The 16,459-nt window shown below is 39.0% G+C and overlaps 1 protein-coding gene across 2 annotated transcripts in view; it reads left to right on the forward strand.

Moving 5' to 3' along the window:
- Positions 1 to 16,459, forward strand: part of SYNJ2 (synaptojanin 2) — a 66,319-nt gene that overhangs the window by 17,001 nt on the left and 32,859 nt on the right. The window contains exons 3-6 of one of the 2 annotated variants that reach the window (XM_085217123.1): positions 1,793 to 2,063; positions 4,380 to 4,605; positions 14,369 to 14,452; positions 16,091 to 16,152. In XM_085217123.1, the coding sequence (XP_085073249.1) occupies positions 1,793 to 2,063; positions 4,380 to 4,605; positions 14,369 to 14,452; positions 16,091 to 16,152 (643 nt within the window). The remainder of the gene's footprint in view (positions 1 to 1,792; positions 2,064 to 4,379; positions 4,606 to 14,368; positions 14,453 to 16,090; positions 16,153 to 16,459) is intronic. The other variant, XM_085217124.1, reaches the window with a different exon arrangement.

The raw sequence follows: 16,459 nt of genomic DNA on the forward strand, positions 1-16,459 counted from the left end.
GGGAACTTGTCTGCATTTCTGAATGCTGGGCCACTGTGGACAGTTGAAGAGCAGTCCTGCAAAGTTGGTTGGGTCCTGCATTGTGGTCATGATGACCCCAGGCAACTCTACAGGCTTGGGGAGGAGTGGCTGGAAAGCTACCTGACAGAAAGGGACGTTAGTGTACTGTTGGACAGTCAGCTGAATATGAACCAGCAGTGTGCCCAAGTTGCCAAGAGGGCCAACGGCATCCTGGCTTGTATCAGGAATGGTGTGGTGAGCAGGACTAGGGAAGTAGTCCTGCCTCTGTACTTGGCATTGGTGAGGCTTCACCTCAAGTACTGCGTTCAATTTTGGGCACCTCAGTACAGAAAGGACATTGAGGTGCTGGAGCAGGACCAAAGAAGGGCAACAAGGCTTGTGAAGGGCTTGGAGAATGTGCCCTATGAGGAGAGACTGAAGGAACTGGGGCTGTTTAGTCTGGAGAAAAGGAGGCTGCTCTTTTCCAATATCTGAAAGGTGAAATGACCTCAAGTTGCGCCAGCGTAAGTTTAGGTTGGATATCAGGAAACACTTCTTTACAGAAAAGGTTGTTAAGCACTGGAATAGGCTCCCCAGGGAGATGGTTGAGTCACCATCCCTGGATGTGTTTAAAATCCGTTTGGATGTGGTTCTCAGGAACATGATTTAGTAGAGGGTTGTTAGAGTTAAGGTAGTATGGTTTGGTTGTGGTTGGACTTGATGATCTTTAAGGTCTTTTCCAACCTGAACTATTCTATGATTCAAAAGTGTTTACTTTTGATGATTGAAACCTTGCTGCACCAGATTGTCACCAAACTCTTAGCTAAATAGGGCCCAGTGACAGGCTATTGGCAGGTCAGCTGTTGTTTCTGCTTTAGCAGAGCAGTAAATCTTGGCTTACCTTTTCTTCTGCCTTTTCTTACTAACCTGATTTAGTAGGATGACATTGCCTCCGTAAGAGGCCAATTTAAGTGAATCCGTTTCTTCCAGGCAGAACCAGCATTTTCAGAACAATTGTTACACTGCTGCTTAATTATTTTATCATTTTAGAGAGGGTGAACATTTTAGAAAGGTTGAAATTGTTCTATGTACTAAAGATCTGATAGTGGTGCTGTTCTCGAGCTTCAAAACTTATCCTTGAGTTTCGGGCCCCTTGAATTCAGCTGCTTCATGGTCTCAGTCTCTCCACAACTGTGAGAGATAGAATAGTTTCTAACAGTATTTGAGGTTGTCATCCAATAGTGTACACTCTGTTTTGTGATCCAAAAGAAGTAAATCTTGAGAACTGGTAATACAGAATCTTCCTGAACAGTTGGACACAGCCAGCTTCAGCAGAAACCTTTGTAGGCTTGATAACTTTAAAATTCTGAATTCTTTTCAAAAACTTGCAGCAAAGAATGTCCTTAATCTCACAAATGACCAGTGTTCTATCTTTCCTTGAATCAAATCCAGTGAAAAATGTATGTTCTCCAGGGGACGAAACTTGTTTTTGAGTAGTGATGTGACAGATAGCTCATTGCACTTCATGAACTAAAAGGGGGAAATGTAATCTGGTACAGAAGAGGGTGGATATGTATAAATATTGAGGTTTATTATGCAATTTTACTCACTCACCTACAGTCAAAAGGAACTCAGAAATGCAAATGGACATGGATGATGTGCTTGTGGTTTGCTTTTCTTTCCTGAAGCAAGGATGCTGTCCTCTGCTGGAGCCGTGTCAGCATTACACATGACAGAAGGAAATGAAATAGCTGTGTCCTCCTGTAACCCTTCTGTAACTATCGCCTTCTAGGTAACGCTCGGCTGCACTTTCTGGTCCTGGTGACGGGCTGTACGTCGGTGGGAAAAATCCTGGACGCTGAAGTTTACAAAATTACTGCAACAGATTTCTGTCCTCTCCAGGAAGAAACAAAGGAAGAGGAGCGTGTAACTGCCTTGAGGAAAATACTGAACTCTGGGATGTTCTATTTCTCCTGGCCTAATGCAGGCTCAAACTTTGACCTGACTGTGCGAGTTCAGAAGCAGGGTGATAACCACTATGAATCTGGTAACTCGTTCTTCTGGTTAGTACTGCATGTTTGTACCCAAGTCTTCTGTCAGCCCCATCTGTATGTTACAGGTCAAACATCCTCAGTGACAAAGGAACACGTGTGTTCCAGATGTGCCACCTTTCATTGTCATATCCTTTTACATGACTTGTGGCCTTAGTGAATTCATTGTAAAGCAGGGTCAAGAAAGTAACTTTCATTTAATTAAAATTAATCTGATAGTGAAATGCAATTCTAATAACTGGAAATGTCTTAAAAACACAGCAGAAATAAGGTTTATTGTTCACACTACAGAAATCCTCCTCTGCAAGTTATGAATAGTTTCCCCTGCAGTAATAACTTACTTTAACAGTTGTCTGACAGTAACCTCCACTTGAACTTTTCATAAATCACGTCATCTGTGCTGACAAATCGTATACATCTTAAAAATGTATGAGTTTAGAGACTGTAGTTTAATCCTTAAATAAGTGCCCTAGTTTTTGTGTTGAAAACATCAATATTAATATGTTTGCATCTCAGCATAAATGTTGCACAGAAGGAGACTCCAGTGATCTATTGCTCTGCAATCCTTACTGTGCCTATAAAGCAAAGTACAAGTATTTCTTGTTGAAAATATCAATTGAGTGGAAAGGAAAACACAAGTGTTGGGTTTTATATCAGTTGGGTGGGTTCACCATAAAGACAGACTTTTTTTACAAGTTCTGGCAGTGTTTGTTTATGATTTTGGGTTTTGTTTTAAATAGAAATATATATAGGAAACATAGTTGTACTGGAGATAAATGAGGTTGTGGCCTCAGTACGTCTTGTGGCTTGAAGTAAGTGAATATAAAATAGGCAAAACAATTCATAATGGCTGATAAACACAAGAGAACAGTTCATTCAGGCTGACTACTCTTTCTAGCTATGATGTTATTTCAAATTATACAGTTTAGAGTTGCCATTTTCACTCAGAAGGGAGGTATGTAAAACTTGCTTTCGATTTTCCTGATCATGCAAAATCAGAAAAGCTCAAAAAGCTTTCCAAGCATGTCAAGTCTGATACATGATACAAGTGAGGTGTGTTCCAGTGTGGAAACTCCGAAGGTGGCAGTATCTCCTCATTAAAATAAATAAATAAATAAATAACAATATAAAAAAAATATATAAACTTTTAAAGTAACCCTTTTTACCTGTATCATCTTTTGAAGCTCTTGAAAAATAAGTGTTTGAACCTTCTGAATATTCTTTTCTGTTTCTGGCTAATCCAGTGGTAGTTCATGAAGGGGTTCCAATGTAGAACAGAGATGAATGGTGACAACATCACATTTAGCACAAAAAGATGCTCCAAAGAAAATTTACCTTGAGGCATTTATGTGATATGGGAAATATTAAAAAAGCTTCAGACAAGTCTAATTATAAGCAATGCAACTCATTTGTTAATTGAACTGCAGCAACAACAAAAAAAGTACTGGAATTTGCCTGAGCCCTCACTCAAACTTCCTCTTTGAGTAGAGCTAGGAAAAGAAGGTGGAAGGGATATACCACAAGTTGTTTTAGAGTTTTTTCAGTTACATATCAGTTTAAAAATGTAAGATTGACTTGCACCTTTTCAGAGAGATGTTGTGCTCCAGAAATATAATCCTTCAGGGTTTTTCTGTAGGTGTAGTAATTCTTGAAGAGATCTGCTGTGGAGCAATAAATGATCATATGAGGGATTTTCTCTGCCTTCATCTGTGATGAAAGTCACATTTTGAAAAATGGAATGAGGGAAAGGTCACAATAGAGGAGACTAGCATCACTGTTAACCAGGCATGATAGGTTTCTTGGGTTGTTGGTCTTAAAATAAATTGAAGGTTAAAACACCCAATCTTCTAAATTTTAATAGCACTTTTTGGACATCTCCATTGACTTACAGGTCCAGTTTCTGCTTGGAGTTTTCCTGAAAGTCTTGATGGGTTTTAAAATGGACCTTCATCCTGTAGTGTTTGTTAAGGTCTAGGCAGCACTGTTCAAAAAGTAATTAGTTTAACAGCACTGTAATTTAAGAAAAAGACTGCTCAGTATTTATGCATTTCTTGAGCTAGAAGAAGCAACATTTGCACCTGAATTTATAAGCTAGAGGGGCAGAGTGTGTGTGACAGTAGTGTACTATTAAAATCTGAGATGCTTTTTTTTACCATGTTAGTACACAAGGATTTCCTCCTGATATTTCCTCATTTCAGAGAAGGTGAAACTGCAACAGAAAAGAGGTCACAAAATATAAATTGCTTAAATTAGTGATTGTTGAGCGATGGCATCCATGCCTGCCTTACTTTATTGAGTAACAGTTATGTATGTTGTTGAACTTTGCAGGAACCAGCTACTGCATGTTCCCTTCAAACACTACCAGGTGAACTGCTCTGACTGGTTGCTGAAAGTGATCTGTGGTGTAGTGGACATTCGCACTGTTTATGCTTCTCACAAGAAGGCAAAAGCCTGCCTTATCTCTCGGATCAGCTGTGAGCGAGCTGGTGCCCGGTTTCACATTCGAGGGGTCAATGATGATGGACACGTGTCTAACTTTGTTGAGACAGAGCAGGTAAGTGAATGTATCCGATAGCCTTGAATAATTCAGTTGGCTGGTATAACTGGGGCAGAGTTTTCAAGAATTAAAGGAGTTCTGCAAGTTTTTTTTCAATGAATATTTAAAATATTAGTCCATGACAGATCTATTTATTCTTTCTTACCCGTTAAACATTTCTTTACAATCTTTTTTTTTTTTTTTTTATTTCTGGTTTTTCCATACTTTTGATTTATTTATTTTTTTCCTGAATGTGAAAGTCATGGCCATTTGATATTGTGATGAAGTATAGACATTAGTTTTTGAACAACACAGAGAGCTCTGTGTGCTAATTTGTGTGAAACCAGCATGTTTAACAAGAAGGTATTTAATTGCATGCAGCTTACTTAGCATTAGTCATGAGGCCTGTGTACAAGTATTAAACAAAAGGATGTTTTAAAATCTATTCCAGAATAAATATTTTCTTAATGCATTCTGCATACATTTTAAAGTAATCTTAAAGTCATCATAATTACCATACTAGATAATGTTTGATAAAACTACTTTGAAAGAGTTATTATAAAGCAAAAGTCTGTATACGTTCCTTCCTCCCTTCCTTCCTCCCTCCCTTCTTCCCTCCTTCTCTCCTTCCTTCCTTCTTTCTCTCCTTCTCTCTTTCTTTCACTCTTTTAAAGTATCTCTGGTAGTCCACACTACCAGGTTTACTGGAACAGCCATTGAAAGTCTCCTGCACTATAGTGGCATAAATAGTACTACACTGAAGTAAAAGGATTCTGTTAGGGATGCTGCAAGTGATTTTCAGCTGATGTTTGCTTCTGGCTCTTGACGAAGACTCCTAGAAATAGGAGAATAGGAGAAAATAAATTTCTATGACTGTGTGTATTGGCATGTAAAGTTACTCCTACTTGCTTTGAATTGCTGCTGTCATCTCTTTCTGCAGTAAGTTTTTCAACTTTAAGTGAAGGTGAATTACTGATTTCCTGCCTCACAGAGCTTATGCCTTGCTCACAGTGAGGACATTTATAAAAGGGTAGGTATTATGATGATTGCTGTACTATGGTGAAGAGGAACTCCTACTGCTCAAATATGTCATACTAGTCAGAAGGAAACTGCCCAGCAAAGGAGCTGTGGTCACTAGTAGTAAAGTCATCTTTGACTAGTAAAGAAAACAAAGCAAAAACACAATCTTCTCACAGCTAGGCAAATTCCAGTGCAACTCATTTTGGAAGAGACTTTACTTACCCCTTTGCTTTATGGGGCTTTCTCTCCAGTGAGAGAGATAATACAGCTTTTGTAACTATGTAATAGAAACTTATTTCCAGCTGATGCTGAGAGGAAATACACCAGTGAAGTGCATTCAACAGGCTCATTTGATTGACACAGCAAAGCAAAATAACACCCTGTTGGTTTTACTGTACTTGCTACTTTGAAAATGAAGAAAAAACATTGGACCCTGAAGAATCTGAAATCTTTACCAGCTGAAATGAGTGCTTTCCTTTTTGAATCAAAACTGAAATTACTAGGAGTCAGAAATATCATACTTAAAATACAGAAATGGATGTCTCTGTAAGTGGAATAGATATACGGGTTGGTAGTAGTTCTCACAAAGAACAAGGATCCATTCATAAAACTTACTTGTTTTCAGTGTCCTTTGGACATCTTTGCAAAACAATGTATGTAGCGTAGTATGTTTATCTGTATGTACATATGCATCTCTATATGTATATTCAGGTACAATGACAATAGATTACTTAGATGATGTTCAGAAGGGAAGACTGGTAACACCCCTCTGCATGACATAGTTGAGTTTCTAGCTTTGCCTTCGCCTTTTCCAGAAGATTTGTAGCTGTAAGACTATGCTTGACTACTCAAGATGGTGTCCCACCTCACAAGTATATATTCTTGAACACTGTATTTCCTCGTGACATTGGCATTGTGTGAGTGTTGCAGCCTACTCAGTTCCGTCAATTCTGTTACCCCACTGCATGATGTAGGCATACATTCTGTCTCCTGTTTGCTTAAAATCCAGCAATCCTTTAAGATGTTGCCTTGATGTTACAGCTTTAAGATTCCCCTGATTCTGCTTAAGTGTACTTCACACATGTAGAGCTACCTTAGATGTGACAGTACTGCATTGCTTAGCTGAAGAGCCTGGAGGAGTCACAGGCTGGTATTACCTGATCTTCCTGTGATGTTTAATCCCCCTGAAATTCTCATAACGTGCACAATATTACACGCATAACTTTCTGCTCAGTGGTCAAAGTTCTTATTTGGGATGTGGATGGCTCTTTGCTTATATCTCTTTTTTTTCCTAATTTGCCCGCATTTTTCAGTAGCCTGGCCTAGAGGGCTGAAGCACATCTGCTGTGTAGACAAACTGAGACTTGGGATTGCTCAGCCTGAAGCTGACTGTGCTGGTTGTGCAGCCTTTCACTACTTAAAGGGGGCTTACTAGAAAGCTTTATCAGAGCCTGTAGGATAATGGCTTTAAACTGAAAAAGATCAGATTAGATGTAAGGAAAAAATTATTTGCTCAAAGCATGTGAGGCACTGAAACAGGTTGTCCAGAGGATCTGTGAATTCCCCATCCCTAGAAGTGTTCAAAGTCTGGTTGGATGGGGCTGTGTGCAACCTGATCTAGTGGAATATCCCTTCCGTGGCAGTGGGGTTGGAACTTTAAGGTCCTTTCCAATCCAAACTGTTCTGTGATTCTAAGTTATGCTTATTGGATTGTAGAATCACAGAATGGCTTGGATTGGAAGGAACCTTAAAGATCATCCAGTCCCAGCCTTCTGATGCACTAGATCAGACTGCCCAGGACCCAGTCCAATTTGGCCTTCTACTGCAGTACTTGGACCTCTGAATTCAGCCTGTGAATCCTCTGCTAGTAACTCTCTTTTGTACCTCTGATTCAAAGAAACTGCAAGTCAGATCCTGCAGCATGTACAACTTTCTAGAAAGCTTGTCAGTGCATCGAGTAATGCAGATAGGTCTGCTCACCAAAAAGTAGAATTTTCCTCTAGGACTTGAAAAAAGAAAAAGGGACATGTCATTTTATGTAATAACTTGGTCTACTCTTTTAGTTGAGTGCCTTCTCGTGAGCATTCATGCAAAGTATGTTACTCGGGATTTGAAGAGTGTTCTCTTGCTGATATGCAAAGGAAATGTTAGAGGGTTGTCAGCTTTCTTTCAAATTGGTCTCACATTCATGGCACTACCATTAACAGTTGTCTAATTATAGGGAATACTTCTGCTATTCTGCTCACTGATTGGGTCAAAAGTTACTCTTCTATTTAATTATATGTTTGGAGTAGATTTTGTTGCAAATTATTAGCATGAAAAATAAGATTGCCTTTGCATCTCAGCAGAAAGCCTGGGGATTGGCTCCTGGTGAACTGCAAAACAGCAGTTGGTTACTAATGCTTCCCTTGGCTTGGGCCAGGGCAAGTTCTTTGCAGGAGCTGCTGTGCTTTGTTGCAGTTAGCCAGGGGTTGCTGTGAAGTGGGAGGACTGAAGGTTTTTGATAGTTTTGCGATTGGTTAAGCAAAAGAGCAAGAGTAAAATAGATGCAGGGCAAAAGGCTCAAGTAGGTTGAAAATTATAACAGGGACTTGTAATTTTAAAGGATTATGGTTTTTTTTTAAAGAAGAAAAGAAGTTTACTGTTGCTAATGGTGATAAACACTAGTTCTACAAAATGAGCATCCTAAAAATCAAAACTGGGCTAACCACTGAGATTCCTGAGATCCAGTTCAAGCTGGCATCCACTTACTGTTAGGAAGGAAGAGTCCAAGAAAAAACTCTCTCTCACTTTCATAGTAGACTACTGACTAATCTCCTGTGAGGTAATATCTTGGCTGAATAACATTTTGTTTCCATGTGCTGCAGCCTTTACGGAATAATGGCATGCTTGCTCTGTGCTTTCATGGATAAGTAGCACCCTAGGATTTTGAAAAGCCAGGACTTTTTCCCCCTTAATAGGAATTGCTTCTAACATTTTTCTGTTTTCAGAAGAGGGAGAAACATTTAGTTTTATCTCCAGGCAGCTCTTTTATGCATGGATGGTATGCTTGTGTCTCCCACTGTGCTAGCCTTGTGGCATTTTAGCTCTGCAATGAGTCATTTTTGTGGGCTCACTGAACTGCTGTGACTCACAGTGTTTGAGAAGAAGTGGGGAAAAGTTAAATATCTCATTTACTTTTACTTTTCAAAAACACACACACACGCATGCACAAAAAAAAAAAAAAAAAAAAAACCAACAACAACAAAGAAACAAACCAAGAATCAACAAAAAGTCCTCTACCAGTAGGTCTTTTGGGTATTTGATAATTTGGCTTGCATCTTTATAAAGGAAAAAATGAGAAAATAGAATTGGCAAGCAAAAATAAAACACAAAAGAGAGAAAAATGAGGGCTTTTTTGAAATCTCTCTAATGTGTACTTCCAAATTTGCTGCTAGGGTTTTTTTTTTTTTTTTTTTAATATATTGGCATACCCTTTCTAATTGCAGAGTTGCAATTAATCCTCAAGTAAAGTTTTAAAATCAGTCAATTTTCCAGTGATAGTTTAAATGATACATTTTCACTTTGTTCATATCTGTTTGATAGGTACCTGCTGAGAGCAAAGTTTGCTTTGTTTGCTTTTCTCCTTCCTCATCACCCTTTCTACCTGGCCTAGCAATCTGCTGAAGCTGAGGCTGTATCACATTCTTTTAATTCTTCTCTGCTGATAACATTGAGAAGAAAGCATGTTTTCCTCACTTAGTTTGTGTGCTCATCACTGCTTACATCTCAGCTTCTGCCCCAAATATTCTCCACAGATTGAAGGTAAACTCCTAATGTCTTAGTGTATAATTTAGGGGAACAACTCTGATTTACCAAAGATTAACAAATGGTTTCAATTGTTTTCCCTTTCATGGAACTGTTCAGAGAAGTGTCTAATATGGAAACCTTGACAAGGCATTAGAAGGAAATGCCATGAATTTGGATTGATGTTCCCTTTATTCCAGTTTAAGAAAAAATATTGGACACCGATGAAGAAAAATGATCCCTATTTCACAATATCTCCTGGGCATGTTGGATAGATCTCCAGGCTAGGAATGGATGCAATCATGTGGTTAATTTATTTTCTGGATACAGTCCTATTGTGGCCACAGGCAGGACAGAGAGGATTATTTTGGCAAGTATATTATTGCGTCCTGTTGGTCTGAGTTAAAAGGAGTCCTGGAGAGGTAGGTTTAGACCATCTGTTATCTGTGCTTTTTGTGAGTGGTGTGACAGAGATGGAGATCACAGAAAAAAGCCACATTGGTATCCATTTAATCATGAACTGTGTGTGAGTTTCTTGAGTATGTGATTAATTTTATCATTGGAAGTTGTGACTGGATAATTATTTCCTTCTAATGAAGCTGAGCAGGAGATAGAGTTTAGTGAATAAATTATTCACTAAGTGATAAATGGAAGAAGCATGCTGGGATTAGAACACCAGCTAGTTGAAGTAGGGCTTGTTTCTTGCTCAAAGCCAATAAGCAGTACCTGTACACCAACTTTTGCTGTGTACCAAGAGAGGTCCTTGGATTGGAGGGCCAAGGTCTGGCTGTATGCAACCGAAGAGAAAGCATGAGACTGTTGCCCTCTTGAGCTCTCAGCACTATCACCCTTGATCCCAGAGTTGGAGAAGGTAACCACAAAAGGAAACTAAGCAGGAGTCAAAATAAACACACGACAATTTCTGACACCAGATGTCAGAGGACAGGAGATGTATTTATTAACAAAGCAAAAAGGTTCTCCATGTAGTTTAAGTATCCAGTTGCTATTATGTTGTCTGATTGGAAACTTGAAAATATATCTCAGAATCCATTCAGCTAAATAGTTTGGATTGTTTTATGGGCCAGGCCTTTTGAGAATCAAGCAGTCATCCTTGAGTGTTTTGAAAATTTGATAGGAATGAATGTTCTCCTTGGGACAAGTAGTCAACTACAATGTTGTCGTTATGGAGGTAAGGCTCCTCAACAGGTTAGTTCTCTGAAGCCCGAAGACAAAGTCATCATAGCATTAGCAGCACATATCAACCCTAACAGCAAAGCATTATCCAAAACGTGGCTGATACTTGTTGCATGGTTAGAGGAACATGTGGTCTTTGTGGTCTTCTTGGATGTTTTTCTTGTCCATGAGTTAAACAGAGAACAGGTAAATTCTGGAAATAAACCACTGTTTAAAAAGGAACAGCCTTTTATCTTGTACTGGTCATCTTTTGTGCACTGCCTTAGAAGAAGAGAAATGGGTCTACTAGGGCACAGGTCAACCAAGTCAAAACCAGAATGACAAAGCAAGACAGATATGTGCTTGTAGAAAACATCACACTGTGGACAAAAAATGATCCAGACTTGAAAGAATATGAGAAAAGAAATTCTGTACCTATCCATTACTAAATGCTGGAATTGCATAAGCAGCAAAGTTAGAGTTTTTTGTTTGTAATTGTAATTTTAAGAATTTACAATTGTAATTTCACCAATGCTTACTTAAGTAAGGTTAAGTAATGTGTCTTATTGTAGTGTGTATAGGTGTTAAGATCACATTCATTTCTGATCTGGGAAGTCTTCTTAGTCTCTGTCTTTGAAGCTGCTCACTTAGGAGGTCTGCTGGTAGGAAGGTTCTTGCCACTGTTATCTTTAAGGTCAAGGGATGTGCATAGGAGAAGGGAATGTCAAGATCATGGGTCATAGTGGTGAATAATGAAGGGCAATGAATACTGCTGAAATTTAGAGAAGATTTACTTGGTTGTAATGCCTAGTAAATTTGTTACAGTCTGTTTAGGAAGGAATGACTGTCAGTAACTGGGAGTTACCCTCTCATTCATTAAAAAAAATATGAGGTCTTTTTCCAATTCACTGGCAGCTTTGAAGAAAATAATTTTAGATTCATCTGGGTCACGAGAATGAGCTGAGAGGATTGTGAAAAACCACAGAATTGCTCGAGAGAACAGAATGCCAAGCCCTGTAACTAAAAAGCAAAAAGAAACGTGCTAATGTGGAGAACTTTCTTGTGGGTGATCTGTACTGAAGAGGCCATGGTCCCAATTCAAAAACCTCATTTGAATTTCTGAAAGCTATGTGACAATGTGCATAAAAATACCAATTTGTTTAAAATGCCTTATCATCATAGGCGAGTTCAATATTTGTCCTCATCCTGACAAAGGATCATCACACCAGGCTATGGGCATCGTGTTTGATGACAGGAGTGATCCACAAATAGTTTTTTGAACATGTTTTTTTGTTTCAGTTCTCCAAATGACAGCTTAATAGAGCAGAAAATAGAGGAGGCAACAGTGAACAGAAAATGTAAATAATAATATAAGCAAACATCTGTTAACTCTTACAATACTGGTAAATGGAAATATGAGCAGAATAAAAATTCTGTCAGTGCAGAAAGGCGGAAATGCTTGGTCAGTATTTTTCTACTGTATTTGGCATAAAGAAGGAAGGTTGTACGCTCAGGGTCTATAAACTGTGGTGGAATACTTGCTATTTAAACTGTAGCTCAGGAAGATGTTAAACTGCAGCTATTAAAGTTAGAATTATTATTATTTCTCATCAGTGAGTCTAGAGAATTTGCAGCTGAGATGTTTTAAAAAGAGCTGACCAAAGAGATACTTGCAACTGTGAAGTTTTCTGTTATGGAAATAGGGATGCTCCAGAAGATTGCAGGAAAACGGGTCCTCTGCATTAAGTTGTTTGAGTAGCCAAATTGTACTTTATGTGAAGCTTTATCTGTAATCATTGTCACCAAATGTTAATGTTTTATTTCAGCTCATCTCATCACTGATTGTTCTTGTCAAATTTTGGAGTGATCCAGTCTTGACTCTTTTTTTCATAGATTCAGGAATCCTTGGTTAGTATGAATCAGAATAATACCGAGTCTGTCAGTGAAGCAATACAAATTTACTTACTTTAGTCTGGATCCTCTGGGTTCTTGGTTGCGTGCAAAAAGATGATTGGGTGTTTAGAAGTCTCTGACTCATCTTTGACAGCCTGACTCAGAAAATGAAGAGGAAGAAGGTGGGCCTGCTCACTCTTCCTGCAGTCCAACTGTGGGATTATTGTGGAGCTAGGAGCTGGACTCCTTTGAAGCTGGTTCTTTGTTTCTGTGATTTCTTCTGAGCACTGAATTGTAAAGAAAGGTACATAAATGTGTTGCTATGGTAATTAGTTCTTGCACTCAGTTATGGGCAACATTTAGAAAACTTCACTGGAAGTGCATGTTTTCTGAAGTTGAGGTAGACCTTGCAAAGAGCTTCAATCAGCAACATTCTAATATGAAGTACCTGCCCTTTCTTCCTGGAGTGGTACTAGGGTGAGATGCAACATGAAAGGGACTTAATTTAGTGGTTTAAGACTAAAAGCATACCATTTTGCTGTGTGTCAGAGCTAGCTATCATTCAAACATGGACATTGCGTCCTTGGCTGCTTAAATCTTTCATCTTAGCGAAATAGGGATAATTTTGAGGGTACTACAAAAATATTGTAAAAGATACCTAAATAAAACTGATGACAAAATATGGAAATACCTGCCTCTCTGATGTATGCTTCTTTTCACACGTGGAACTAAAAACTGTGCATTGGTGGCAAGGTTGAGGTTCAGGTAAGGTGCTCCACCTGATTCCACCCAACTGGAACATCTAGTGGCAAATCCAAAAGCAAAAAGCCACATTAAAGTGGTACGGTAATTCATTTTCATGCTCTTTTCTATTTTGGGGGCTAGCAGCCAGCTGGCAGCAGTTGCGCTAAATGATACGATGCAGTTAGAGAAGCAGCTACCTGAGTGACCTGTGTGGATACCATTCCTCTGCAGGGCTGCAAAAGGCTCGTTGTGATGCATGAGATAACAGAGATGTGTATCATGTGTCACACGTGGAAAACAGCCAGGATTCCGCTGCTAAGTATAGGCTGGAGAGAGAGCTGGGTTTCACACAGTTGCTCTGTGGCCATACCCTGTCTGAAGATAGCACCTTCTGTGCTAAGTTAATGTATAATGTGAGCTTTGCCTCGAAGCTGGTGGAGGAGGAAGCTAACTGGGGAAATCAGTCTTTGTATTTCAAGTGAATCTGATTAGAAATCAGTTTGGTAGCGGTGATCATAACAAATACGCAGCAGGAGTTTGAGGTTCGGTCTGGGAATGCAATGGAGAGTTTGGAGCCTCTGGCTATAAACCCTCTTGAAGAGAAATAGATAACGCGCTGTTCACTTTGTCCTGGAATGGGAGTGGCAAAGTTGCTGGTTCCACTGAGATTTATTTGAACATTGACAAAGCATGACATGCAGTGAAATAAGAAATAGTAAATAAAGCATGGGATAAGCCTGTCCCACACCTGACATTACTCATCATCAGTCACAAGGAGCAATGACATTTTGCAGTTAAATTTTGTGAGAGAGACAGAGGGAGAGCATGTCCTGGTCTTCCTGAGTTTCCGCACCAGTAGATCAAATCCATCTTTGTCGTGGATGAAAGATTCCTTCTGCCTTACCAGTGGTACTGTTTTAAATTCTCTCTTATTTCTGGTGAGTAATGAATTGAATCTGCTGTGAGTACATGAAAGCAAATACGTTGTACTTTGTTCCACTGCCTGTGAGACCATGGAAAAGTGGCTGAGCAGTAAGGGGATACGGTGAGATACGCTGTTTACTTTTTTCACCCTTTGTGTTCAGGTCTCAAACACATTTGATGAAGGAGTCACAGATGGATAGCTCTAACTGGAGACCTCCTTCCATTTGTTTTATTTTTGCAGACAATTTACTTGGACGACGATGTCTCTTCCTTTGTGCAGATCAGAGGTTCTGTTCCACTGTTTTGGGAGCAACCGGGGCTTCAGGTAAACAAATAAATCGAAAAGCCTATCTTACTTCTCTTTCTACTTCTAAATATTTAGTTTTGTAATTTTTTCTTTTTTATTGTGATACGGAGCTCATTCTATGAAAATGCTGAGCTATTTCTTTTTAGGTTTGCTTGATAGGAAATTGTATTTAGATAAAAGGGAAAACCAACCAAACAACGCAACAGGCAAACAGATACAGTCACTGAGGTTCAGCATTTTCACATGTTCATGTGCCTTGCTGGAAAGTTTTTGTAAGGGATTATGTCCTGATGTCCTAAGCTGAAGGTTGCAGCAATATCGTTATAACACTTTGTATTTATTTTGGAATAACCTTTCGTTCTGAGCTGTCTGGTTATCAGGGGCATTCTGATTATACTGACCTTCTGGATAAAACTGGAGTATCTAGGGATAACAGCAGCTCTGTAAGAGCACTTTACCTTCAACGTATAATGTTTAGCCTGTTTACTAGGTTTCAGTCAAACAGTAGCAATTATCTGACCTGACCTTCTGCAAGGCAAAGATGTAGGATTTCATTAGGAGATTAATGCGTGAAGCCTAGTAGGTTACATATGTGTTATAATTTATGTACTGTTAGAAGCTTGAGAAAGAATCATCCTACCATTCCTCTCAGAGCAGAGGGATAAGCAACTAGTCTGACTATGCACATTCATTCTAATGTGTTAGTGGAGAGATGTTACGTAATTTTTTTTTTTTTTTTAAGATTCTTTAATAATCATTTGATACATCTTTATCTCTAGATCTAGCACCTAAGTACCATTCAGAAGGAATTCACCTGTTGGTGAATACTCATTACTCTTATTCCTTGGACATGAATGCTGGCACTGGTGTTGGAAAGGCTTGCATAAATCAACATTATTAGGGAAATAACAGAAGGTGATGATGTACAGACAGCAATATATGATCTTATAAATAATTAGCAGTGTAGATTTATGGCACAGGATTTGATCCATCATATTTCATAGAATCATAGGATAGTTTGGGTTGGAAGGGACCCTTAAGATAATCTAGTTCCAACCCCTCTGCTATAGGGAGGGATCAGGTTGCCATCTAGACCAGGTTTCCCGAAACCCCATCCACTCTGGGCTTGAATGCTTCCACAACCTCTCCAGACAACCAGTTCCAGTGTCTCACCATCCTCACAGTAAAGAGTTTCTTCCTAGTATCTAGTCTAAATCTATCCTCTCCTAGTTTAAAGCCATTTCTCCTTGTCCTGTCACTACATGCCCTTATCAAAAGTCCCTCCCTAGTCCATGGAGCTAGCATAACTGCAGCCTTTTCTGAGGGATGAAGGGCAGGAAAAGTGCTGGACACACAGCATATTCATATGATGCAGTGTGGGATATCTGCTAGAGAAAATTGGCAAGGAGAAGCGATGATTTATTTGGTTACAAAAAGATATGTAGAAGATATCCCTTTGCTTAATAATAATCTTTTCATCTCTAATTGTGTGATAAAAGCTGTGGCTTTTGTTTTAAGGAAATTATGTATGTGGGTGTGTGAAGACTGTTAGGGGTATCCGATGCTGTTAAAGAGATGCTTTTCTCTTAAGGAAAGAGGGAGACATCTAGTGATTTACAGATAATTTCTTTTTTTCTTTCCAATATTTTATTTTAGGTGGGTTCTTATCATCTAAGGCTTAACAGGGGTCTAGAAGCTAATGCTCCTGCTTTTGACAGGTAAGCTTCATTCAACTTCGGCAGTAACATAGCAGCCTGGCATTTATCTGAGATTCCACAACTTTATGCATTCCCAGTGAATCATTAGAGATGTAAAACACCCCTTCTATGAGGTTGCCAGTCCCCCAGGTGTTGCAGGATCATTGTGTGTTTACTTTATTCACTTATTCTCATGAATGTTCCTCTGTATTTATATTAGTAATTGAAATCATTTGGTCTCCTAGGTTGATTCTGGAAAAGCTGAGTGATATGCCAAAGAAAGGCCTGTGTATCCTCTTGTAACATTTAAATAAACCTGACTTTACAG

This window comes from Meleagris gallopavo, chromosome 2, assembly GCF_905368555.1.
Source record: "Meleagris gallopavo chromosome 2, MGAL_WU_HG_1.1, whole genome shotgun sequence".
In the NCBI taxonomy this organism is placed as follows: Eukaryota; Metazoa; Chordata; class Aves; order Galliformes; family Phasianidae; genus Meleagris; species Meleagris gallopavo.